This window comes from Heptranchias perlo, chromosome 12 (genome assembly GCF_035084215.1).
Source record: "Heptranchias perlo isolate sHepPer1 chromosome 12, sHepPer1.hap1, whole genome shotgun sequence".
NCBI classification, from domain to species: domain Eukaryota; kingdom Metazoa; phylum Chordata; class Chondrichthyes; order Hexanchiformes; family Hexanchidae; genus Heptranchias; species Heptranchias perlo.
Genome location: NC_090336.1, coordinates 72,394,522 through 72,421,984, shown reverse-complemented (window position 1 = coordinate 72,421,984; position 27,463 = coordinate 72,394,522). Strand labels below are relative to the sequence as shown.

The following is a 27,463-nucleotide window of genomic DNA, read 5'->3' as shown; positions in this document are numbered from 1 at the left end:
ACGCGTTGGCCTTGCTAGCGACGCCCACATCCTGAGAATGAGTTTTTAAAAAGAAAATTGTGGGAGAAAGTTATTTTCTAAGAGTTAAGTTGAAATGCTGCTTTAACATTTCAAGCATGATTGATACGTTTGTTTCTTCTAGGATATGTGGGATTGGTAAATCAAGCTATGACCTGCTACCTGAACAGCTTGCTGCAGACGCTCTTCATGACTCCTGAATTTAGGAATGCACTGTACAAGTAATGTCTAACTTGATTATTTCTATATGTGTAGTCAGAAAAGAAACTCGAGGGACATGATTAGACTAAGAAGTTAGAGCAGGAGGTAACGCTGTAGCTATAATGCTAGAGTGTTTGAAGACCTGGATTTGGGTCTCAATCTGCGATCAATGTTTGCACTTAGGAACATAGGAACAGGAGTAGGCCATTCAGCCCCTCTTGCCCGCTCTGCCATTTGATAAGATCATGGCTGATCTGTGATCTAACTCCATATACCTGCCTTTGGCCCATATCCCTTAATACCTTTGGTTGCCAAAAAGCTATCTATCTCAGATTTAAATTTAGCAATTGAGCTAGTATCAATTGCTGTTTGCGGAAGAGAGTTCCAAACTTCTACCACCCTTTGTGTGTAGAAATGTTTTCTAATCTCGCTCCTGAAAGGTCTGGCTCTAATTTTTAGACTGTGCCCCCTACTCCTAGAATCCCCAACCAGCGGAAATAGTTTCTCTCTATCCACCCTATCCGTTCCCCTTAATATCTTATAAACTTCGATCAGATCACCCCTTAACCTTCGAAACTGTAGAGAATACAACCCCAATTTGTGTAATCTCTCCTCGTAACTTAACCCTTGAAGTCCGGGTATCATTCTAGTAAACCTACGCTGCACTCCCTCCAAGGCCAATATGTCCTTCCGAAGGTGCGGTGCCCAGAACTGCTCACAGTACTCCAGGTGCGGTCTCACCAGGGTTTTGTATAAATAGCTGCAGCATAACTTCTGCCCCCTTGTACTCCAGTCCTTGAGATATAAAGGCCAGCATTCCATTAGCCTTATTGATTATTTTCTGCACCTGTTCGTGACACTTCAATGATCACTTGGACTTTCTCTGGAGCAGTAGTGCCTTTGTCATCATGGGCAGCTTAGGTATTTGCCACGGAACCTGAGTTGCCACATGTAAAGTTTAAGTTGATGTTCCCATTAACCCCTGTGCATGTCCAAAGCTGTGGATACTAACTGGTCTCGGTGTTGTGATTTAGGATATGTGTACCAAATTGGCCAAAGAACTAATAATGACCGTTTCCAAACTTCCAGGCCCACAGAATCCAAACAGGATAAACCGGCGAGTGAGAAATATAAGTACAAATAGAACTGAGTTGTTTGCCCTACTTATTGGGCCAGGTTTTCAGGGCTCGGGCCAGAAATGCACCGTGGGCTGCAGTTTGGACTGAGCATTTATCATAGGAACATAGGATTGGATACCCCCAGCTTTAGACTGAGCATTTAACATAGGAACAGGAGTAAGGCCATTCAGCCCCTCGTGCCCGCTCCGCCATTTGATAAGATCATGGCTGATCTGTGATCTAACTCCATATTCCCGCCTTTGGCCCATATCCCTTAATACCTTTGGTTGCCAAAAAGCTGTCTATCTCAGATTTAAATTTAGCAATTGAGCTAGTATCAAATTGTTTGGGAAAGGAGGAAAGCTGTCCAGGGAAAGGAAACATTACACTTCCCACTTGTGTGTTCTGCTTGACAGCATCATGAAAGTTGTTTTTTTAAAGCTGTATTTATGAGCTAATCAAGGAGAGAATGCGTCAGTTTGGATGTAGACACTTAACTTTGTGGATGGAAAAAGGGAAGGTACTTAAATAAACTTTTGCTTAGATTACATTACAACAATCTGATTTGTGTAACTTTTGATAAGGAAAATAAATAGAGAAGTACAATATCACATCTGCCTGCTTCATCCTCTATCAGCTCCTCCTCCTCCTCTCCATCTACCTATTCCTCCCCACTCCTCCACCAAGGTTGGCCTTCACACACTGCAGTTTCTCCCCCACCTACCCCCTCCCGTCTTCATCACTGGTTTCCTACATGAAGCCCCATCGCTTTCTCATAAGAACATGAGAAACAGGAGCTGGGGTGGGCCATGCGGCCTCTCGAGGCTGCTCGCCATTCAATCAGATCGTGATGTGGAGATGCCGGTGATGGACTGGGGGTTGACAATTGTAAACAATTTTACAACACCAAGTTATAGTCCAACAATTTTATGTGAATTTCAAATAAAATTGTTGGACTATAACTTGGTGTTGTAAAATTGTTTACAATCAGATCATGGCTGACCTTCGAGCTCAACTCCACTTTCCTGCCTGATCCCCGTATCCCTTGATTCCCCTAGAGTCCAAAAATCTATCTATCTCAGCTTTGAATATACTCAACGACTCAGCATCCACAGCCCTCTGGAGTAGAGAATTCCAAAGATTCACCTCCCTCAGAGTGAAGAAATTCCTCCTCATCGCAGTCTTAAATGGCCGACTCCCACTTGTGCCCCCTAGTTCTCGATACCAGCCAGGGGAAACATCTCAGCATCTACCCTGTCAAGCCCCCCCTCAGAATCTTGTATGTTTTAATGAAATCACCTTTCACTCTTATAAACTCCAGAGAGTATAGGCCCATTCTACTCAATCTCTCCTCATAGGACAACCCTCTCATCCCAGGAATCGATCTAGTGAACCTTCGCTGCACCGCCTCTAAGGCAAGTATATCCTTCCTTAGATAAGGAGAGCAAAACTGTACACCATGTTCCAGGTGAGGTCTCACCAAAGTCCTTTGACCCCCCTACCAAAACGGCTCCTGACCAACCATGGTTTGCTGTCCCTCCTCATCCTTCCTGACTTTTCTGCCTCCTTTCACACTGACCAGACCAGTCCCCCCTCTTTTTAATTTCTGTTTGCTACATGCGTAATTGATGGGTAGCCTGCCCCACACTCATGATAGCCGGAGCATCCTGACTCAACATTTCCCCCCACCCAGGCAGCTGTGTAATCTCCTGAGAGAGGCAAAAAAAACCCAGAGCCAATACGGGAAAAAATACTCTGGAAAATTCCTCTCCAACCCTCTCAGGCGATTAAAACCAGTCCAAAAAGTGGTCCTGGGAGACAGGGGCCTGTTGTATAGTCACCCTGTAATTGGGCCAACCAATGGTAAAATGCATCCATTTGGAAACGTGATCCCGTTCTCCCTGCCCCATCTCCAGAAACGAGAACTTCCAAGCATCCCAGATGGATCCATCCGATTAGTAAATGGGAAAGGTGTGACAGTATAGAAGGTGGTTCCCAGAATTTGCATGGGGCTCACGCCTGATTCAGCATTTGCCAGTTAAAAATAGCCTGTGCACTCATAGGCAAACCTGGAACTTGTCCACCAAAACCAAGAAGAAGTAATTGCCTCGATGGGGGTAAAGAGCTCAGAGTCTCAGCTTCTGCCTTGGTAAACATTAATCTCACACCCAGACACAGTCTCATCATAGAGGGGAAACCAAGAGGGTACAGTTTTGGTCTCCTTATCTAAGGAAGGATATACTTGCCTTGGAGGTGATGCAACGAAGGTTCACTAGATTAATTCCCGGGATGAGGGGTTTGTCCTATGAGGAGAGGTTGAGTAGAATGGGTCTATATTCTCTGGAGTTTAGACGAATGAGAGGTGATCTCATTGAAACATGTAAGGTTCTGAGGGGGCTTGACAGGGTAGATGCTGAGAGGCTGTTTCCCCTGGCTGGAGAGTCTCAGGATAAGGGGTCGGCCATTTTAGATTGAGATGAGGAAAAATTTCTTCACTCGGGGTTGTGGATGCTCAGTCGTTGAGTATGTTCAAGGCTGAGATAGATAGATTTTTGGACTCTAGGGGAATCAAGGGATATGGGGATTGTGCAGGAAAGTGGAGTTGTGGTTGAAGATCAGCCAGGATCTTACTGAATGGCAGAGCAGGCTCGAGGGGCCGAATGGCCTGCTCCTGCTCCTATTTCTTATGCTCTTTTATCAGAGCACTCCAACACAACATCTTTGCGTAAACCACCCGAAACATTCACTCCCTTCACCACCGGCGCACCGTGGCTGCAGTGTGTACCATCCACAGGATGCACTGCAGCAACTCGCCAAGGCTTCTTCGACAGCACCTCCCAAACCCGCGACCTCTACCACCTAGAAGGACAAGGGTAGCAGGCACATGGGAACAACACCACCTGCATGTTCCCCTCCAAGTCACACACCATCCCGACTTGGAAATATATCGGCCGTTCCTTCATTGTTGCTGGGTCAAAATCCTGGAACTCCCTTCCTAACAGCACTGTGGGAGAATCTTCACCACACGGACTGCAGCGGTTCAAGAAGGTGGCTCACCACCACCTTCTCAAGGGCAAATAAGAATGGGCAATAAATGCTGGTCTTGTCAGCGACGCCCACATACCATGAACGAATTGGAAAAAAAAAAGTCCATGTGTCCAATGTGCAGTCTGGACCCAGTATTTATCCTGTATACTAACAGGATTTGAGCTCATAATCCAGGCTGACACTCCCAGTGTCAGTACTGAGGGAGCGCTGCACTGTGAGAGGGTCAGTACTGAGGGAGCGCTGCACTGTCGGAGGGTCAGTACTGAGGGAGCGCTGCACTGTCGGAGGGTCAGTACTGAGGGAGCGCTGCACTGTCGGAGGGTCAGTACTGAGGGAGCGCTGCACTGTCGGAGGGTCAGTACTGAGGGAGCGCTGCACTGTCGGAGGGTCAGTACTGAGGGAGGGCTGCACTGTCGGAGGGTCAGTACTGAGGGAGCGCTGCACTGTCGGAGGGTCAGTACTGAGGGAGCGCTGCACTGTCGGAGGGTCAGTACTGAGGGAGCGCTGCACTGTCGGAGGGTCAGTACTGAGGGAGCGCTGCACTGTCGGAGGGTCAGTACTGAGGGAGCGCTGCACTGTCGGAGGGTCAGTACTGAGGGAGCGCTGCACTGTCGGAGGGTCAGTACTGAGGGAGCGCTGCACTGTCGGAGGGTCAGTACTGAGGGAGCGCTGCACTGTCGGAGGGTCAGTACTGAGGGAGCACTGCACTGTCGGAGGGGCACAACACCATAACCATTCAAAGGGGTGACGGACTGTGCAATTGGTGACCATTGAGGAACAGCAAATTGAGTGCGCTACAATTATATTATATTTTACATAGTCCAAAGTAGTTGTCCTTTGGTATTTGCATAATTGCATTACTTAAAGCTACTTACAAACTGCTAGAACAAAATGAAATGAAACTGCAACAACAAATGCCTCTGCGCTGTGCTTTATCACTCGTAACAGGACGACTTTTCTCTCGTCATTGCAGTATTGGTTTTACTACCTGTTTGAGGGTATGTCATGGTTAAATTCATAATATCTGAACCTGGGAGACCAGCTCTCCGCAGTAATCCTAGTTCAGACCCAGATACGATCACACCAGACCGCATTATCTTGTAAAACAACACTTATTTATTTTGTCTCAACAAATTTATTGATCAAACCATATTGATTGGTTAGCATGAATATCATAATTGTACTTAATCAGCAACCGAAGCCACCAGTTCCAACCCGGGACAATATCTTTTATCAGTAACCCTTCTGTGAGCAGTATTGATGAGCACCTTGGCTGGTGTCCCATAATAAAGAAAGAAAGATCTGCATTTATATAGCGCCTTTCACGACCTCAGGACATCCCAAAGTACTTTACAACCAATGAAGTACTTTTGAACTGTAGTGATGTAGGAAACGCGGCAGCCAATTTGCACATAGCAAGACCTCACAATCAGCAACGTGATAAATGACCAGACAATCTGTTTGTGATGTTGGTTGAGGGATAAATATTGACCAGGACACCTGCTGTTCAAATAGTGCCATGGGATCTTTTACATCCACCTGAGAGGGCGGACAGGGCCTGGGTTTAACATCTCATCTGAAAGAAGACACCTCCAACAGTGCGGCGCTGCCTTGGTACCGCTCCCCCGGGACCGGCCCTCCGACGGTGCGGCGCTCCCTCAGCACTGACCCTCCGACGGTGCGGCGCTCCCTCAGTACTGACCCTCCGACAGTGCAGTGCTCCCTCAGTACTGACCCTCCGACGGTGCGGCGCTCCCTCAGTACCGGCCCTCCGACAGTGCGGCGCTCCCTCAGTACTGACCCTCTGACGGTGCGGCGCTCCCTCAGTACCGGCCCTCCGACAGTGCAGCGCTCCCTCAGTACTGACCCTCCGACGGTGCGGCGCTCCCTCAGTACCGGCCCTCCGACAGTGCGGCGCTCCCTCAGTACTGACCCTCCGACGGTGCGGCGCTCCCTCAGTACCGGCCCTCCGACAGTGCAGCGCTCCCTCAGTACTGACCCTCCGACAGTGCGGCGCTCCCTCAGTACCGGCCCTCCGACGGTGCGGCGCTCCCTCAGTACTGACCCTCCGACGGTGCGGCGCTCCCTCAGTACCGGCCCTCCGACGGTGCAGCACTCCCTCAGTACTGGCCCTCCGATGGTGCGGCGCTCCCTCAGTACTGACCCTCCGACAGTGCAGCGCTCCCTCAGTACTGACCCTCCGACGGTGCGGCGCTCCCTCAGTACTGACCCTCCGACGGTGCGGCGCTCCCTCAGTACTGACCCTCCGACAGTGCGGCGCTGCCTCAGTACTGACCCTCCGACAGTGCGGCACTCCCTCAGTACTGACCCTCCGACGGTGCGGCGCTCCCTCAGTACTGACCCTCCGAAAGTGCGGCACTCCCTCAGTACTGACCCTCCGACAGTGCAGCACTCCCTCAGTACTGACCCTCCGACATTGCAGCGCTCCCTCAGTACTGACCCTCCGACAGTGCAGCACTCCCTCAGTACTGACCCTCCGACAGTGCGGCGCTGCCTCAGTACTGACCCTCCGACAGTGCGGCACTCCCTCAGTACTGTCCCTCCGACAGTGCGGCGCTGCCTCAGTACTGTCCCTCCGACGGTGCGGCGCTCCCTCAGTACTGACCCTCCGACGGTGCGGCGCTCCCTCAGTACTGACCCTCCGACGGTGCGGCGCTCCCTCAGTACTGACCCTCCGACAGTGCGGCGCTGCCTCAGTACTGCCCCTCCGACAGTGCGGCACTCCCTCAGTACTGACCCTCCGACAGTGCGGCGCTGCCTCAGTACTGACCCTCCGACGGTGCGGCGCTCCCTCAGTACTGACCCTCCGACAGTGCGGCGCTCCCTCAGTACTGACCCTCCGACGGTGCGGCGCTCCCTCAGTACTGACCCTCCGACAGTGCGGCGCTCCCTCAGTACTGACCCTCCGACGGTGCGGCGCTCCCCCGGTACCGACCCTCCGACGGTGCGGCGCTCCCTCGGTACTGACCCTCCGACAGTGCGGCGCTCCCTCAGTACTGACCCTCCGACGGTGCGGCGCTCCCTCAGTACTGACCCTCCGACGGTGCGGCGCTCCCTCAGTACTGACCCTCCGACGGTGCGGCGCTCCCTCAGTACTGACCCTCCGACGGTGCGGCGCTCCCCCCGGTACCGACCCTCCGACAGTGCAGCGCTCCCTCAGTACTGACCCTCCGACAGTGCAGCGCTCCCTCAGTACCGACCCTCCGACAGTGCAGCGCTCCCTCAGTACTGACCCTCCGACGGTGCAGCGCTCCCTCAGTACTGACCCTCCGACAGTGCAGCGCTCCCCCGGTACCGCACTGGGAGTGTCGGCCTGGATTATGAGTTCAAATCTCTGCAGTGGGGCTTGAACCCACAACCGTGTAATTCAGGCGAGAGTACTACGAACTGAGCCACAGCTGACACTCGGATGAACGCTCTGACCCCTGAATCTTCTGCCCTGGTGATTTTTTTTTTAACGTTGACGAGAATAATTTTCTTCCAGTATATTACGAACGATTCTTGTACTTCTCAACTGTGACTCGTGTGAATATATTTCCAGGTGGGAGTTTGAAGAATACGAGGAAGATCCAGTGACCAGCATTCCGTACCAACTCCAAAGATTGTTTGTCTTGTTGCAAACTAGTAAGAAAAGAGCGGTGGAAACAACAGACGTGACCCGAAGCTTTGGCTGGGATAGCAGCGAAGGTTAGCTGGATTTTAGGGTTAACGTATTCGAAGTGTGAGCTGTGTGGAGAACATATTCCTAACATTGTTTTAACCGTTATGCTTTTAGTGCGGTTTATTAAGGCCTAATTGCTATTGTTTTCCTCTCGCTAGCCTGGCAGCAGCATGACGTTCAAGAGTTGTGCAGAGTTATGTTTGATGCACTGGAACAAAAATGGAAGCAAACCGAGCAGGTAACTCCATATTCATAAGAACATAAGAAGTAGGAGCAGGAGTAGGCCGTACGGCCCCTCGAGCCTGCTCCGCCATTCAATCAGATCACGGCTGATCCTCAACCTCAACTCCCCTTTCCCGCCCGATCCCCACATCCCTTGATTCCCCTAGAGTCCAAAAATCCATCCATCTCAGCCTTGAATATATTCAGTGACTCGGCATCCGCAGCCCTCTGGGGTAGAGAATTCCAAAGATTCACAACCCTCTGGGCGAAGAAATGCCTCCTCATCTCGGTCTTAAATGGCCGACCCCCTTATCCTGCGACTGTGCCCTCTAGTTCTAGACCCTCCAGCCGGGGTAACAGCCTCTACCCTGTCGAGGGTTTTAAGAGGTTCGGTCTTACTTGGATGGGAAGTGCATGGACGGTATTTTTATCTTCCACGTTGTCTCTATTGTGACGGGTCAAATTCAGTGCAATATTTAGTGTAATTGAAAGTTAAAAGCTGTGACGAAGCCATGGTATGAATTTCTCAAGAAGAGTAACTGCTGTACTGCCATCAGAAATTGTATTATTGAGTACATAATGCGCTAAACTAATCTTTAATTTAGCTTTGAAAGTGTAATTTAGTTTATTTGTAACTGTCTTTTAACAAACTTTTTTTGGGTTATGCATTTTCGAAAACCACAAATGGAAAAATACATTTCAGTATGTCCGATTTCTAACATTCTATTAAAATGCATTAATTGCATTTATATAGCGCCTTTCACAACCTCAGGACGTCCCAAAGCATTTTACAGCCAATGAAGTACTTTTGAAGTGTAGTCACTGTCTGTCGTAATGTAGGAAACGCAGCAGCCAATTTACGCACAGCAAGATCCCACAAACAGCAACGATGTAAATTTATCAGATCTATTTTAATGATGTAGGTTGAGGGATAAACATTGGCCAGGACAACCGGGCAAACTCCACAGCTCCTCTTCAAAAAATCGTGCCGTGGGAAATTTTAACATCCACTCAAGAGGGCAGGTGGGACCTCAGTTTGACGTCTCACCCGAAAGACGGCCCCTCCGACGGTGCAGCGCTCCCTCAGCACCGCGCTGGAGCGTCAGCCTGGATTACGTGCTCGAGTCTCCGGAGCGGGGCTCGAACCCACGGCCTCCTGACTCGGGAGAGAGCGCTGCCCGCTGAGCCACGGCTGGCACCTGAGGAGAAGTTAAGCGATTTTTTTTTTTACTTGCCGTCATCCTTCTGGAAAGTGTCTTAAGACCTAACTTTGAAACGGACAGCGAAGCCAGTCTCGCTAGCTCCTGGATTCAATTTAATTGATGTCGTTAGGTCCAAGGGGAGAGGTGTCAGTCACGTGCACCTCCCGTTGCAATTTGCTGTTGTAGAATTGTGGTCAAGTTCTGGAATGCGTGACAGCTCACTAAACTGCAGCTCTGTTTATTCCAAGGAATCTTAGTTCCTTTAATTTTTGCTTATTGTTTCAGGCTGACCTCATCAACCAGCTGTACCAAGGAAAATTGAAGGACTATGTGAAGTGTCTAGAATGTGGATATGAGAGCTGGAGAATTGATACATATCTTGACATCCCACTGGTTATCAGACCGTATGGCTCCAACCTTGCATTTAACAGCGTGGTGGGTGTTTTATTTCTGTTGCGCGACAATAAGGTCATGCGACATTAATTTAAGGATGGATGAGTGAGATTCCTTAATGAAGCTGCTTTTGTCAACTGGGGCTTGGGAAGTGGGGGTAGTAGGTGTATATAGTTTCCAAACAGTGTCTTTCTCCCAAGTGTTTTGTGCTGATACTACATGCCTAAAATTGGAAATATATCGGCCGTTCCTTCATCGCCGCTGGGTCAAAATCCTGGAACTCCCTTCCCAACAGCACTGTGGGAGAACCTTCACCACACGGACTGCAGCGGTTCAAGAAGGCGGCTCACCACCACCTTCTCAAGGGGCAATTAGGGATGGACAATAAATGCCGGCCTCGCCAGCGACGCCCACATCCCATGAACGAATAAAAAAAAAGAGAAAGTTTACCATTTTCCAGCTCTTTGTAAGCACAAAAATTGATAGCGTAGTTGAAAATTGCAGAACATGGACTATGACATGCATTCAAAATATAAAACAGGAATCAAGAAAAAATTAAATGATTGAGTTCAATATCACACTGTACACAATATAGTTTAAATAGTGCATCAATAGGAACCGTAAGTTGGCTTAGAACAGTCAAACACAGACAGCATTAAACCAATCAACAATATAAGAAAGAAAGACATTAGTTAGGCCACACTTGGAATACTGTGTACAGTTCTGGTCACCCTATTATAGAAAGGATATTATTGAACTAGAAAGAGTGCAGAAAAGATTTACTAGGATGCTACCGGGACTTGATGGTTTGACTTATAGGGAGAGGTTGGATAGACTGAGACTTTTTCCCTGGAGAGTAGGAGGTTTGGGGGTGATCTTATAGAAGTCTATAAAATAATGAGGGGCATAGATAAGGTAGATAGTCAAAATCTTTTCCCAAAGGTAGGGGAGTCTATAACGAGGGGGCATAGATTTAAGGTGAGAGGGGAGAGATACAAAAGGGTCCAGAGGGGCAATTTTTTCACTCAAAGGGTGGTGAATGTCTGGAACGAGCTGCCAGAGGCAGTAGTAGAGGCGGGTACAATTTTGTCTTTTAAAAAGCATTTGGACAGTTACATGGGCAATTGGGACTAGCTTAGTGGTATAAACTGGGCGACATGGACATGTTGGGCCGAAGGGCCTGTTTCCATGTTGTAAACTTCTATGATTCTAAGACTTGCATTCATATAGTGCCATTCATGTCCTCAGGAGGTCCCAGCAAATAAATTACTTTTGAAATGTACTCACTGTTGTTATGTAGGCAAACGTGTTGGCTACTTGCTCACAGTAAGATCCCACAAACAGCAATGAGAGAAACGATTAGATTAACCTGTTTCGGTGATGTAGGTTGAGGGGCAAATGTTAGCCGGGCGTTGAGAGATCTCTGAAATAAGAACAGAAAATGCTAGAAATACTCAGCAGGTCAGGCAGCATCTGTGGAGCGAGAAACAGAGTTAATGTTTCAGGTTGGTGACCATTTTGCCAGAACGCTCCTGCTCTTATTCAAATAACGCCCTGGGATTTTTACGTCCACCTGAGCAGGCACTATCGTACCCAAAAGATGGCACTTCAGACAATGCAGCATTCCTACAGTAATGCACTAGAGTGTCAGCCTAGATCATGCCTCAGCAAAGGAAGAGATAGTTTGAGATACCAAATGGGCTAAAAATTGATATAGAAGAGGCTAGCTGTACTTAAAGTAGATAAGCCACCTGGTCCAGATGGGATGCTTCCTGAGAGGAGTTAAGGGTCGAAATTGCAGAGGCACTGGCCATAATCTTCCAAACAAGATATGGGGATGGTGCCGGAGGATTGGAGAATTACAAATGTTACATCTTTGTTCAAAAAAGGGTGTAAGGATAAACCCAGCAACTACAGGCCGGTCAGTTTTACCTCGGTCGGTGGGGAAACTTTTAGAAACTATAATCCGGGACAGAATTAACGGTCACTTAGACGAGGGTGGATTGATTGGGGAAAGCCAGCACAGATTTGTTAACGGCAAATCGTGTTTAACTAACTTGATACGTTTTTTTTTGATGAGGTGACAGAGAGGGTAGATGAGGGGGCAGTGCAGCTGATGTGGTGTATATGGACTTTCAAAAGGCGTTTGATAAAGTGCCGCATGGTAGGCTTATCAAGATTGCGGCCCATGGAATAAAGGGGGCAATAGCAACATGGATACAGAATTGGCTAAGTGACAGGAAACAGAGGGTAGTGGTGAATGGTTATTTATCGGACTAGAGGGAGGTGTACAGTGATGTTCCCCAGGGGTCGGTGCTGGGACTACTGCTTTTCTTGATATAAGTGACTTGGACTTGGGTGTACAGGGCACAAATTCAAAATTTGCAGATGACACAAAACTTGGAAGGGTAGTGAACAGTGAGGAGGATAGTGATAGACTTCAAGAGGATATAGACAGGCTGGCGGCATGGGCAGACACGTGGCAGATGAAATTTAACGCAGTAAAATACGAAATGATACATTTTGGTAGGAAGAACGAGGAGAGGCAACATAAACTAGAGGGCACAACTCTAAAAGGGGTACAGGAACAGAGAGATCTGGGGGTTTAATGCACAAATTGTTGAAGGTGGCAGGGCGGGTTGAGAAAGCGGTTTAAAAAGCATACGGGATCCTGGGTTTTATAAATAGAGGCATAGACTACAAAAGTATGGAAGTCATGATGAACCTTTATAAAACACTGGTTCGGCCACAACTGGAATATTGTGTCCAGTTCTGGGCACCGCACTTTAGGAAAGATGTGAAGGCCTTGGAGAGGGTGCGGAAGAGATTTACTAGAATGATTCCAGGGACTGACAAAAGAACCAAAGGCGATATGAGGAAAACCTTTTTTACCCAGCGAGTGGTTATGATCTGGAATGCACTGCCCGAGGGGGTGGTGGAGGCAGATTCAATCATTGCTTTCAAAGGGGAACCGGATAAGTACTTGAAAGGAAAAAAAACTTGCAGGGCTACGGGGATAGGGCGGGGGAGTGGAACCAGCTGGATTGTTCTTGCATGGAGCTGACATGGACTCGATGGGCCGAATGGCCTCCTTCTGTGCTGTAACCTTTCTACGATTCTCTTCTCTGAAGTGGTAGTGGGACTTGAGCCCACAGCCTCTTAATCGCGTGAATGCCACCAACTGCGTTGAGTTGATCCTTAGTGATCAAAAGATCATTTCATAGAAAGCTACGGTCCAGAAGGGGGCCGTTCGGTCCATCGTGTCTGTGCCGGCCGAAGAAGAGCTATCCACCTTTTTGGTCCTACTGTTTCCTCAGTTATCCTCTTGCTCTCTATATGTTTATAAAGCATCTTTGGGTTTTCCTTGATTTTACTTGTCAGTATTTTTTCATGCCCTCTCTTTGCTTTCCTAACCATTTTAATTTCACCCCTGTACTTTCTATACTCCTGTTGGCTTTCTGTGGTGTTGAGCTCTGTGTCTGACATAAGTTTCTCTTTTTTGCCTTATCTTACCATGTAAGCTCCTTGGCATCCAGGGGGCTCTAAATTTGGCAGATCCACCCTTTTTCTTTGTGGGATCATATTTGCTTTGAATCCTCACTATCTCCCCCTTAAATGCCTCCCACTGCTCTGACACTGATTTACCTTCAAGTAGCTGTTTCCAGTCCACTTTTGCTAAATCACTTTGCTTAGTAAAATTTGTCTTTCCCCAATTGAGAATTTTTACTCCTGTTCTATCTTTGTCCTTTTCCTTGTAAATCTCCTGTGTACCCTGTCTAGTGCAATCACATCTTTCCTGTAATGTGGTGACCAGAACTGTGAACATAGATACATAAAAAATTAGGAGCAGGGAGTAGGCCCTTCGAGCCTGTTCCGCCATTCAATGTGATCATGGCTGATCCTCTATCTTGGTCCATAGCCCTGTAGGTTACGGCACTTCAAGTGCACATCCAAGTACTTTTTAAATGAGTTGAGGGTTTCTGCCTCTACCACCCTTTCAGGCAGTGAGTTCCAGACCCCCATCACCCTCTGGAGGAAAAAAATTCTCCTCAGCTCCCCTCTAATCCTTCTACCAATGACTTTAAATCTGTGCCCTCTGATCACTGACCTCTCTGCTAAGGGAAATAGGTCCTCCCTACCCAGTCTATTTAGGGCCCTGATAATTTTATACACCTCAATTAAATCATCCCTCAGCCTCCTCCGTCCCAAAGAAAACAACCCCAGCCTACCCTATCTTTCCTGATAGCTAAAATTCTCCAGTCCCGGCAACATCCTCGTAAATCTCCTCTGTACCCTGTCTAGTGCAATCACATCTTTCCTGTAATGTGGTGACCAGAACTGTGAACATAGAAACATAAAAAATAGGAGCAGGGAGTAGGCCATTGGCCCTTCGCGCCTGCTCCGCCATTCAATATGATCATGGCTGATCCTCTATCTCAATACCATGTTCCCGCTTTCTCCCCATACCCCATGAAATCTATCCAGCTCCATCTTAAATATATTCAGTGACTTGGCCTCCACTGCCTTCTGTGGTAGAGAATTCCACAGGTTCACCACCCTCTGAGTGAAGAAATTTCTCCTCATCTCAGTCCTAAATGTCCTACCCCGTATCCTGAGACTGTGACCCCCTCGTTCTGGACCCCCCCCCAGCCAGGGGAAACATCCTCCCCGCATCCAGTCTGTCTCGCCCTGTCAGAATTTTATATGTTTAAATGAGATCCCCTCTCGTTCTTCTAAACTCGAGTGAATACAGGCCGAGTCGACCCAATCTCTCCTCATACGACAGTCCTGCCCGGTGTCCTGCCAAGAATCAAACTTGAGACCCACAGGATATCTGTTCAGGCCCGATATTACCTCGGGCTGATCCATATGAACATACAAAAAGGCCCTCTGGTCCATCCAGTCCCTCCCGCACAACTACGATGCCTTGTGCGTCACGATGCAGACGCTCCCCACCCCACCCGAAAGCCGAGTGACCTCCTGGGAGAGGCAACAACCCAGGCCAATTAGGGAAAAGGAATATGGAAAATTCCTCTCTGACCCCCCCCTTAGGAGATCACTCTGGCCCCGATTGACGGGGTTCATTACCTACCTCTTGTACGAGGCGATCTCCGTCCCAGCCAGAAACAGGTCCAGCTCTCGCTTGAAGGAATTTAGTGAATCAGCGTTCACGCACGAGCCGGCAGCCTGTTCCACAGGCCTGCTATTCTGTGGGAAAAGAACCACCACCTAACATCTAACCTAGTTTAAATTGTTGTCCTCTGATCCTCCCTAGCCTATTTAGTTGAAACAAGTTGGCTACACGAATGCAATCTATTCCCATCATCTGAGAAACCTCAATTTATTGATGGAAGAGTGTGAGATTTGAAGTGTATGTAGAAAAATGTTGCAACTGGTTGGGTCCTATAATGTATTTATTTATTTTGCATGTTCTCACACCAGGAAGAAGCGTTACAAGCATTTGTCCAGCCCGAAACCCTGGACGGCCCCAACCAATATTTCTGTGAACGCTGCAAGAAAAAGTGTGACGCGCGCAAGGTAAATAGTTTGAGTGATGAAAACTGGCCAGTGTTTTGTTTAAATGTACAAAACTTGACTTCGGCTCTCTTGATTTAGGGGCTCAAGTTCCTGCACTTCCCGTATTTACTGACCCTGCAGCTGAAACGGTTTGATTTCGACTACACCACGATGCACAGGATTAAACTGAATGACCGGATGACCTTTCCAGCAGAGCTCGACATGAGTCCTTTCATAGATGTGGAAGAGGAGGTACATGCAATAATGCTGACGGCCCACTTATTAGACGCGATAGAACAGTTTCAAAGCACTGATCCTTCCCAATGACGCAACTCAGCTTCCAATTGCAGAGGCTCGAAGGGGAGTAGAACAAAAATCATAAAAGTGAATGCACTAAAAGAAAGAAAGACTTGCATTTATATAGCGTCTTTCACGACCGTAGGACGTCCCAAAGCGCTTTGGGAGCAGGGATGTCTTACTGCAGTTATACAGGGCCTTGGTGAGACCACATCCAGAGTATTGTGTGCAGTTTTGGTCTCCTTATCTGAGGAAGGATGTCCTTGCCATGGAGGGAGTGCAACAAAGGTTTACCAGACTGATCCCTGGGATGGCAGGACTGACGTATGAGGAGAGATTGGGTCGACTAGGCCTATATTCACTAGAGTTTAGAAGAATGAGAGGTGATCTCATCGAAACATATAAAATTCTAACAGGACGAGACAGACTAGATGCAGGGAGGATGTTCCCGATGGCTGGGGAGTCCAGGACTAGGGGTCACAGTCTCAGGATACGGGGTATGCCGTTTAGAACCGAGATGAGGAGAAATTTCTTCACTCAGAGGGTGGTGAACCTGTGGAATTCTCTACCACAGAAGGCAGTGGAGGCCAAGTCATTAGATGTATTCAAGGAGGAGATAGATATATTTCTTAATGATCAAGGGATATGGGGAAAAAGTGGGAACAGGGTACTGAGTTAGACGATCAGCCATGATCGTTTTGAATGGCGGAGCAGGCCCAAAACTCTTGGTCCTATTTTCTATGTTTCTATGTTTACAGCCAATGAAGTCCTTTTGAAGTGCAGTCACTGTTGTAATGTTGGAAACACGACAGTCAATTTGCGCACAGCAAAATCCCACAATCATCAATGAGATAATGACCGGATGACCTGTTTGTGATGTTGGTTTAATGATTTGGAGCTTCCACAAAAAAACACACGGGGACATTTAAAGATCCCCAATGTTGAGGGCATCCAGACTGTTAGAGGTACAAAAAAATTCCCCTCACCCAACAGCGATGAAACACTGGTTGACCTCAGAAACATACTCACTGTTCTGATCCGTCCCAGTAATTTCATTTCCCCATCGAGATTACCCGAGCAGCAGGCTAAAAGGTTCCTGCCGTCACAACTATGCTCCAATGCCACAGCAAATTTTTGTTTTATTCATTCATAGAACCATAGAAAAGATACAGCACAGAAGGGGGCCATTCGGCCCATCGTGTCCACGCTGGCTCGAAGAACAACCAGGTGCCCATTCCAATCCCACCTTCCAGCACCCAGTCCGTAGCCCTGCAGCTTACAGCACTTTAGGTGCAGGTCCAGGTACTTTTTAAAGGAGTTGAGGGTCCCTGCCTCTACCTCCAACTCGGGCAGTGAATTCCATACACCCACCACCCTCTGGGTAAAAAAGTTTTTCCTCATGTCCCCTCTAATCCTTCCGCCAATCAGCTTAAATCTATGTCCTCTAGTTCTTGAACTCTCCACTAGGGGAAATGGGTACTTCCTGTCTACTCTATCTGGGCTTTTGTACACCTCAATCAAGTCTCCCCTCAGCCTCCTCTGCTCCAAGGAAAACAACCCCAGCCGATCCAATCTCTCCTCGTAGCTGCAATTTTCAAGCCCTGGCAACATTCTTGTAAATCTTCTCTGCACTCTCTCCAGAGCAATTACGTCCTTTCTGTAATGTGATGACCAGAACTGCGCACAATACTCCAGCTGTGGCCTTACCAGCATTTTATACAGTTCCATCATTACATCCCTGCTTTTGTATTCTATACCTCGGCTAATAACTGAGAGCATTCCGGATGCCTTCTTCACAACCTTATTTACCTGTATTGCCACCTTCAGGGACCTGTGCACATACACTCCAAGGTCACTCACTTCCTCTACCCCCCTCAATATATTCCCGTTTACTGCGTATTCCCTTTTACTGTTTGCCCTCCCTAAGTGCATTACCTCACACTTCGCCGGGTTGAACTCCATTTGCCAGTTTTCCGCCCACTCCACCAACCCATTGATATCTTCTTGGAGTCCACAGCTATCCTCTTCACTATCAACTACATGGCCAATTTTTGTGTCGTCTGCAAATTTGCCAATCATGGCCCCTACATTCAAGTCCAAATCATTAATATATACCACAAACAGCAAGGGACCCAACACTGAGCCCTGTGGCACACCACTGGAAACGGATTTCCATTCGCAAAGACATCCATCGACTTTTACCCTTTGTTTCCTGTTACTGAGCCAATTTTGGATCCGATTCACCACATTTCCCTGTATCCCATGGGCTTTTACCTTTCTGACCAGTCTGCCATGTGGGACCTTGTCAAATGCCTTACTAAAATCCATGTAGACCACATCCATCGCACTACCCTCATCAATCCTCCTTGTCACTTCCTCAAAGAATTCAGTCAGATTTGTAAGGCATGACCTTCCCTGAACAAATCCATGCTGATTATCCCTGATTAAACCATGCCTTTCCAAGTGACAGTTTATCCTATCTCTCAGTATTAATTCTAATGGTTTGCCCACCACCGAGGTAAGACTGACCGGCCTATAATTGTTTGGCCTTTCCCTCGTACCCTTTTTATACAATGATACTACGTTTGCCGTCTTCCAGTCCTCCGGTACGTCCCCTGTATCTAGTGAGGATTGGAAAATGATCCTCAGAGCATCCGCTATTTCCTCCCTGGCTTCCTTCAATAGCCTGGGAAACAATCCATCCGGTCCTGGTGACTTATCAACTTTCAAGGATTCCAGCCCCTCCAGTACTTCCTCTCGTTATGTTTACCTGATCCAATATTTCACACCTCTCCTCTTTAACTACTACGTCCGGATCATCCCTTTCCTTTGTGAATACGGAGACAAAATATTCATCCTCTGCTTCTACACACAAGTTACCCTTATCATCCCTGATAGGTCCCACCTTTTCCCTAGCTATCCTCTTGTTCTTAATGTACTGATAAAACATCTTTGGGTTTTCTTTAATCTTGCTAGCTAATATTTTTTCATGCCCTCTCTTTGCTTTCCTTATTTTCTTTTTTACGTCATCCCTGTACTTTCTATACTCCTCTAGGTTTTCTGCAGTATTTAGTTTTCTGTGACAGTCATAAGTTTTCTTTTTCTGCTTTATCTTGCCCCCTACACTTCTAGACAACCAGGGGGCTCTAAATTTGGCAGTGCCAGCCTTTTTCTTTGAGGGGACGTGTCTGCATTGTACCCGTAGAATTTCACTTTTTAGTGCCTGCCACTGGCTTGCCACTGATTTCTCCTCAAGTAGTTGTGTCCAGTCCACTTCTGCCAAATCACCTCTTAGTTCTGTAAAATTTGCCTTCCCCCAATTTAAAACGTTTACTCCTGATTTAAATCTGTCCTTTTCCATAATAATGCTAAAACTAACTGAATTGTGGTCACTATCCCCAATATGGTCACCCACTGTCACCTCACCCACTTGCCCATCTTCATTTCCCAGGACTAAATCTAGAATTGCATCCCCTCTTGTTGGGCTTGTCACGTACTGGCTAAAAAAGTTCTCCTGGACACCGATCAAGAATTTTGCGCCCTCTGTGCCCCTCACACTGTTTGAATCCCAGTTGATGTTCGGGTAGTTGAAGTCCCCTACGATTATTGCCCTCTTATTTTTGCAGGCAGAAATTTGCCTACATATTTATTCTTCCATCTCCCTTTCGCTATTCGGGGGTCTATAGTTCACTCCTAGTAGTGTGACTGCCCCTTTTTTATTTCTTAGCTCAACCCATATGGCCTCGATTGATGATCCATTTAGCAAATCATCCCTTCTCACAACTGTAATTGATTCTTTAACCAATAATGCTACCCCGCCTCCTTTTTTATCACCCACTCTATCCTGCCTGAAAACTCTATACCCAGGGATATTGAGCTGCCAATTATCCCCCTCTTTAAGCCAGGTTTCCGTTATCGCAATGATATCATGCTGCCATGTGTCTGTCTGTGCCCTTAGCTCATCTGCTTTGTTTGTAATACTCCTTGCATTGAAGTATATACCCTTTAACCCCGTCAAATTCCTGTGCTGAACACTATTTTACCTTTTGCTTCTTTTGCCTTTCTGAGTCACTAACTACATCACTAACTGCTTTTTTACTTCCCGTTTCCTGGTCTGAATTTGTCCTTTGGTTCCCATCCCCCTGCCATACTAGTTTAAACCCTCCCCAACAGAACGAGCAAATGCCCACACAAGGATATTGGTGCTGGTTCTGCTTGGGTGCGACCCGTCCAGCTTGTACAGGTCCTGCCTTTCCCAGAATCTGTCCCAGTGCCTCAGGAATTTAAACCCCTCCCTCCTACACCATCTCTCAAGCCACACATTCATCTGGTCTATTCTCCTATTTCTGCTCTCGCTGGCACGTAGCACTGGGAGTAATCCTGAGATTACTATCTGAGAGGTCCTGCTTTTTAATTTATTTCCTAACTCCCTATATTCTGCTGGCAGGACCTCATCCCTTTTTTTTTAAGCAGATGTCATTGGTACCAATATGGACCACGACCTCTGGCTGTTCACCTTCCCCCTTTAGAATGTCCTGCAGCCGCTCCGTGACATCCTTGACCCTAGCACTAGGGAGGCAACATTCCATCCTGGAGTCACGTCTGCGGCCGCAGAAACGCCTATCTGTTCCCCTTATGATGGAATCCCCTATCACTTTTGCTGTCCCATTCTTTATCCTCCCCTCCCGTGCAGCTGAGTCACTCGTGGTGCCACGGTCTTGGCTCTTGCTGCATTACCCTGATAAGCCATCTCCCCCAACAATATCCAAAGCGGAATATCTATTTGAGAGGGAAATGATCCCAGGGGACTCCTGCACTACCCGCCTAGTCCTTTTACTCTGCCTGGCGGTCACCCATGGGATGTGGGCGTCGATGGCGAGGCCGGCATTTATTGCCCATCCATAATTGCATTTGAGAAGGTGGTGGTGAGCCGCCTTGAACCGCTGCAGTCCGTGTGGTGAAGGTTCTCCCACAGTGCCGTTCGGAAGGGAGTTCCAGGATTTTGACCCTGCGACGATGAAGGAACGGCCGATATATTTCCAAGTCGGGATGGTGTGTGACTTGGAGGGGAACGTGCAGGTGGTGTTGTTCCCATGTGCCTGCTGCCCTTGTCCTTCTAGGTGATAGAGGTCGCGGGTTTAGGAGGTGCTGTTGAAGAAGCCTTGGCGAGTTGCTGCAGTGCATCCTGTGGATGGTACACACTGCAGCCACAGTGCGCCGGTGGTGAAGGGAGTGAATGTTTAGGGTGGTGGATGGGGTGCCAATCAAGCAGGCTGCTTTGTCCTGGATGGTGTCGAGCTTCTTAAGTGTTGTTGGAGCTGCACTCATCCAGGCAAGTGGAGAGTATTCCATCACACTCCTGACTTGTGCCTTGTAGATGGTGGAAAGGCTTTGGGGAGTCAGGAGGTGAGTCACTCGCCGCAGAATACCCAGCCTCTGATCTGCTTTTGTAGCCGCAGTATTTATATGACTGGTCCAGTTAAGTTTCTGGTCAATGGTGACCCCCAGGATGTTGATGGTGGGGGATTCGGCGATGGTAATGCCGTTGAATGTCAAGGGGAGGTGGTTAGACTCTCTTGTTGGAGATGGTCATTGCCTGGCACTTGTCTGGCGCGAATGTTACTTGGCCCTTATCAGCCCAAGCCTGGATGTTGTCCAGGTCTTGCTGCATGCGGGCTCGGACTGCTTCATTATCTGAGGGGTTGCGAATGGAACTGAACACTGTGCAATCATCAGCGAACATCCCCATTTCTGACCTTTTGATGGAGGGAAGGTCATTGATGAAGCAGCTGAAGATGGTTGGGCTGAGGACGCTGCCCTGAGGATTAGCTAAACTGTAAATATCCATCAAGAATGTAGCAGGGTTAAGTTTGGCTGTATTTGTTGCTGCCTCTGTTCTATTAAACGCCAGCCAGTAACGTATGTTTTTTAATTTTAATTTTTGACTCCAAACAATTTTAATTCTACTGCATTGCATTCAACAACAACTTGCAATTATATAGCACCTTTAACGTAGTCGAACCTCCCGAGGTGCTTTACAGGAGCGATTTTCAAACAAAATTTGACATCGAGCCACATGAGATATTGGGACAGCTTGGTCAAAGAAGTAGGTTTTAAAGAGCATCTTGAAGGAGGAGAGAGAGGTAGAGAGAGGTTTAGAGGGGGAATTCCAGAGCTCAGGGCCTAGGCAGCTGAAGGCACGGCCGCCAATGGCAGAGTGATTAAAATCGGTGAGAGATAACTGCGAAAAAAAAATTGGTCGGATATCCAGATAGCGTAGCTGTGAGTCATCGGTCTTTGGGTAATGGCCGAACCAATTCACGCATTTCTGTCACCAAAGCCAAGCAGATTGGGCCGTTGATGCAGTGCTCGGGCACCTCAGCCTCGAGTCGCTTTCTCAGCTACCACTTTCAAAAATAAGCCACATTTTGCAAACCAACATTTTGTGACCATAAGCTTGTGTCGCAGTCATCAGGTTAGTGCACCAAACAAACCCCCACTCCCCCAGGATGATGCTGATAAGACCTTGTTTATTGCTTGTCCCTAGTTACTCTGAGAATTGAGAGGTTTGCTCGGCCACTTCTGAGTCAACAAAAAAAAAAAAGAGCCTGAAAGGGTGGTGGGAGCAGATTCAGTGGTAATTTTGAGAGGGGTCGTGGATAAATACTTGCAAAGGAAACATTTGCAGGGCTCTGGGGAAAGGCGCCAAGGGGAGTGGGACCAATCGGATAACTCTTTCAAAGAGGAGGCACAGGCACGATGGGCCGAATGGCCGCCTCCTGTGCTGTATGATTCTGCGATTCTATTAACCACATAGCGCGGAACTGGAGTCACATCTAATCCCAGACTGGGAGGGGGTGCCAGGGCATCAGTGAACCAGTTGGGTTTTTACCACATTCCGGCAGCTTTCATGGTAATTTTTTCTCCTTCTGCAGGCCCACAAAGTACCAGATTTATTGAATTCAATTCCACAACTTGCCACCCAACTCATGGCCATTGGGTTGATAGCCAAGCACCATAACGACCCCACCCCTATCTTGGGATAATGTAACTTTTTAGGCAAGCTTACAAAAATACATTGTGATCCTGCATGATGCACCCAAATCAGCCTCATTTCCTACATGATGCACCCAAATCAGCCTCATTTCCAACATGATGCACCCAAATCAGCCTCATTTCCTGCATGAACAACAACTTGCGTCTATATAGCAGCTTTAGACCATAAGAGATAGGAGCAGGAGTAGGCCATTCGGCCCCTCGACCCTGCTCCGCCATTCAATGAGATCATGGCTTATCTGATTTTTACCTCAACTCCACTTTCCCGCCTTTTCCCCATATCCTTTGACTCCCTCGCTGATCAAAAATTTGTCGATCTCAGCCTTGAATGTATTCAATGACTCAGCCTCCACAGCTTTTTGGGGTAAAGAATTCCAAAGATTCACGACCCTCTGGGAGAAGAAATTCCTCCTCATTTCCGTCTTAAACGGGCGACCCCTTATTCTGAGACTGTGCCCCCCAGTTTTAGATTCCCCCATGAGGGGTAACATCCTCTCAGCTTCTACCCTATCGAGTCTCCTCAGAATCTTGTATGTTTCAATAAGATCTCCTCTCATTCTTCTAAACTCCAATGAGTATAGACCCAACCTGTTCAATCTTTCATAAGAAATAGGAGCAGGAGTAGGCCAATCGGCCCCTCGAGCCTGCTCCGCCATTCAATAAGATCATGGCTGATCTGATCCCAACCACAAATCTAAAGAACTCAGCCCCTGGGCCCGCTCCGCCACCCACAGGGCCTTGACCGATCCGAACTCAGCTTCACGTCCAATTTCCTGCCCGCTCCCCGTAACCCCTAATTCCCTTTACTTCTAGAAAACTGTCTATTACTGTTTTAAATTTATCTAATGATGTAGCTTCCACAGCTTCCTGGGGCAGCAAATTCCACAGACCTACTACCCTCTGAGTGAAGAAGTTTCTCCTCATCTCAGTTTTGAAAGAGCAGCCCCTTATTCTAAGATTATGCCCCCTCGTTCTAGTTTCACCCATCCTTGGGAACATCCTTACCGCATCCACCCAATCAAGCCCCTTCACAATCTTATATGTTTCAATAAGATCGCCTCTCATTCTTCTGAACTCCAATGAGTAGAGTCCCAATCTACTCAACCTCTCCTCATATGTCCGCCCCCTCATCCCCGGGATTAACCGAGTGAACCTTCTTTGTACTGCCTCGAGAGCAAGTATGTCTTTTCTTAAGTATGGACACCAAAACTGTATGCAGTATTCCAGGTGCGGTCTCACCAATACCTTATATAACTGCAGCAATACCTCCCTGTTTTTATATTCTATCCCCCTAGCAATAAAAGCCAACATTCCGTTGGCTTTCTTGATCACCTGCTGCACCTGCATACCAACTTTTTGATTTTCTTGCACTAGGACCCCCGGATCCCTTTGTACTGCAGTACTTGCCAGTCTATCGCCATTAAGAAAATAACTTGCTCTCTGATTTTTCCTGCCAAAGTGCATAACCTCACATTTTCCAATATTGTATTGCATCTGCCGAATCTCCGCCCACTCACCCAGCCTGTCTATATCCCCTTGCAGGTTTTTATGTCCTCCTCACTCTCCACTTTCCCTCCCATCTTTGTATCATCTGCAAATTTTGATATGTTGCACTCGGTCCCCTCCTCCAAATCGTTAATATAGATTGTAAAGAGTTGGGGACCCAGCACCGACCCCTGTGGAACACTACTGGTTGCCAGTCCGAGAATGAACCATTTATCCCAACTCTCTGCCTCCTGTTCGATAACCAATCCTCCACCCATGCCAGAATATTACCCCCAATCCCGTGATTTTTTATCTTACGTAATAATCTTTTATGTGGCACCTTGTCGAATGCCTTCTGGAAGTCTAAATACACTACGTCCACTGGTTCCCCTTTATCCACCCTGTACGTTATATCCTCAAAGAACTCAAGCAAATTTGTCAGACATGACTTCCCCTTCATAAAGCCATGCTGACTTTGTCCTATTAAATTATGCTTATCTAAATGTTCCGTTACTGTCTCCTTAATAATAGACTCCAAAATTTTACCCACTACAGATGTTAGGCCAACTGGCCTATAATTCCCAGCCTTCTGCCTACTACCCTTTTTAAATAAGGGTGTTCCATTAGCAGTTTTCCAATCTGCCGGGACCTCTCCTGAGTCCAGGGAATTTTGGAAAACTATCACCAAAGCATCCACAATCCCTACTGCCACTTCCCTCAAGACCCTAGGATGTAAGCCATCAGGTCCAGGGGATTTATCTGCTTTGAGTCCCATTATTTTACTAAGTACCATCTCCTGAGTGATTTTAATCGTATTTAGCTCCTCCCCCCGTAGAGCCCCCTGTTTGTCCAGTGTTTGGGATATTCTTAGTGTCCTCTGCCGTAAAGACTGAAACAAAATATTTGTTCAGCATTTTTGCCATCTCCATGTTTCCCACCATTAATTTCCCGGTCTCATCCTCTAAGGGACCTACGTTTGCCTTAGCCACCCTTTTTCTTTTTATGTAACTATAGAAACTCTTGCTATCTGTTTTTATATTTTTTGCTAATTTCTTTTCATAATCTAACTTCCCTTTCTTAATCAATCCTTTAGTTACTTTTTGCTGTCTTTTGAAGACTTCCCAATCTTCTATCCTCCCACTAAGTTTGGCTACCTTATATGTCCTTGTTTTTAGTCTGATACTATCCTTGATTTCTTTACTTAGCCACGGATGGCTGTCATTTCTTTTACACCCTTTTTTCCTCCGTGGAATATATTTATTTTGAAAGTTGTAAAATAACTCCTTAAATGAACACCACTGCTCATGTAACGTCTTACCCTTTAATCTATTTTCCCAGTCCACTTTAATCAATTCCGCTGTCATACCATCATAGTCTCCTTTATTCAAGCTCAGTACGCTTGTTTGAGAATCAACCTTCTCGCCCTCTAATTGGATATGGAATTCAACCATGTTGTGGTCGCCCGTTCCAAGGGGATCCTTAACTAGGACATTATTAATTAATCCTGACTCATTACACAGGACCAGGTCCAAGGTTGCTTGCCCCCTTGTAGGATCAGTTACATACTGCTCAAGAAATCCATCCCTGATGCACTCAATGAACTCTTCCTCAAGGCTGCTCTGCCCAATTTGATTTGTCCAGTTAATATGATAGTTAAAATCCCCCATAATTATAGCTGTTCCCTTATTACATGCCCCGACTATTTCCTGATTAATACTTCTTCCAGCAGAGTTGCAACTATTAGGAGGCCTATATACTACGCCCACTAGTGTTTTTTCCCCTTATTATTCCTTATCTCCACCCAAACTGTTTCATTATCTTGATGCTTTGTCCCAATATCATTTATCTGTATTACAGTGATTCCTTCCTTTATTAACATAGCCACCCCACCTCCCCTTCCTTCCTGCCTGTCCTTCCTGATTGTTAAATACCCTGGCATATTTAATTCCCAGTCGTTGTCACCCTGCAGCCATGTTTCTGTAATGGCCACAAGATCATAACCATACGTAGTTATTTGTGCCGATAACTCGTCCATTTTGTTACGAATGCTACGTGCATTCCTCGTAAGACAACCCTTCCATGCCTGAAATCAACCTAGTGAACCTTCTCTGAACTGCCTCCAATGTAAGTATGTCCTTCCTTAAATAAGGGCACCAGAACTGTACGCAGTACTCCAGGTGTGGTCTCACCAGCACCCTGTACAGTTGTAGCATGACTTCCCTGCTTTTATACTCCATCCCCCTAGAAATAAAGGCCAATATGCCATTTGCCTTCCGGATTACCTGCTGCACCTGTATGTTGACTTTTTGTGTTTCATGTACGAGGACACCCAGATCCCTCTGTACTGCAGCATTTTGTAGTATTTCTCCATTCAAATAATATTTTGCTTTTTTATTTTTCCTCCCAAAGTGGGACGACTTCACATTTTCCCACATGATATTCCATCTGCCAAATTTTTGCCCATTCGCTTAACCTGTCACTATCCCTTTGCAGACACTTTGTGTCCTCATGGCAACTTGCTTTTCCACCTATCTTTGTATCATCATCAAATTTGGCCACAAGACACTCTGTTCCTTCATTGATATATATTGTAAATAGTTGAGGCCCCAGCACTGAGCCCTGCAGCACCCCATCAGTTACAGATTGCCATTTTAAAAATGACCCTTTTATCCCGACTCTTTGTTTTCTGTTAGTTAGCCAATCCTCTATCCATGCCAGTATATTACCCCCAACACCATGAGTTCTTATCTTGTGCAGTAATCTTTTATGTGGCATCTTATCGAATACCTTTTGGAAATCCAAATATACTGCATCCATTGGTTCCCCTTTATCCACCCTGCCCGTTACTTCCTCAAAGAACTCTAATAAATTTGTCAGACATGATTTCCCCTTCATAAAACCATGTTGACTCTCCTTGGTTGTATTATGAGTCTCCAAATGTCCTGCTATTACTTCCTTAATAATGGATTCTAGCATTTTCCCAATGACAGATGTTAGGCTAACTGGTCTATAGTTACCTGCTTTCTGTCTCATTCCCTTCTTGAATAGGGGTGTTACGTTTGCGGTTTTCCAATCCGCTGGGACCTTTCCAGAATCTAGTGAATTCTGGAAGATTACAACCAATGCATCCACTATCTCTGTAGCCACTTCCTTTAAGATCCTCGGATGCAAGCCATCAGGTCCAGGGGACTTGTCAGCCATTAGTTTACCTAGTACTTTTTCCT

General features: G+C 47.0%; 1 protein-coding gene across 4 annotated transcripts in view; it reads left to right on the top strand.

Moving 5' to 3' along the window:
- usp47 (ubiquitin specific peptidase 47) overlaps positions 1-27,463 on the top strand; it is a 226,770-nt gene that overhangs the window by 110,312 nt on the left and 88,995 nt on the right. For all 4 annotated transcript variants that reach the window (XM_067994252.1, XM_067994250.1, XM_067994249.1 and 1 more), the window contains 6 exons: positions 143-239; positions 7,948-8,093; positions 8,226-8,305; positions 9,777-9,926; positions 15,327-15,422; positions 15,501-15,653. In XM_067994252.1, the coding sequence (XP_067850353.1) occupies positions 143-239; positions 7,948-8,093; positions 8,226-8,305; positions 9,777-9,926; positions 15,327-15,422; positions 15,501-15,653 (722 nt within the window). The remainder of the gene's footprint in view (positions 1-142; positions 240-7,947; positions 8,094-8,225; positions 8,306-9,776; positions 9,927-15,326; positions 15,423-15,500; positions 15,654-27,463) is intronic.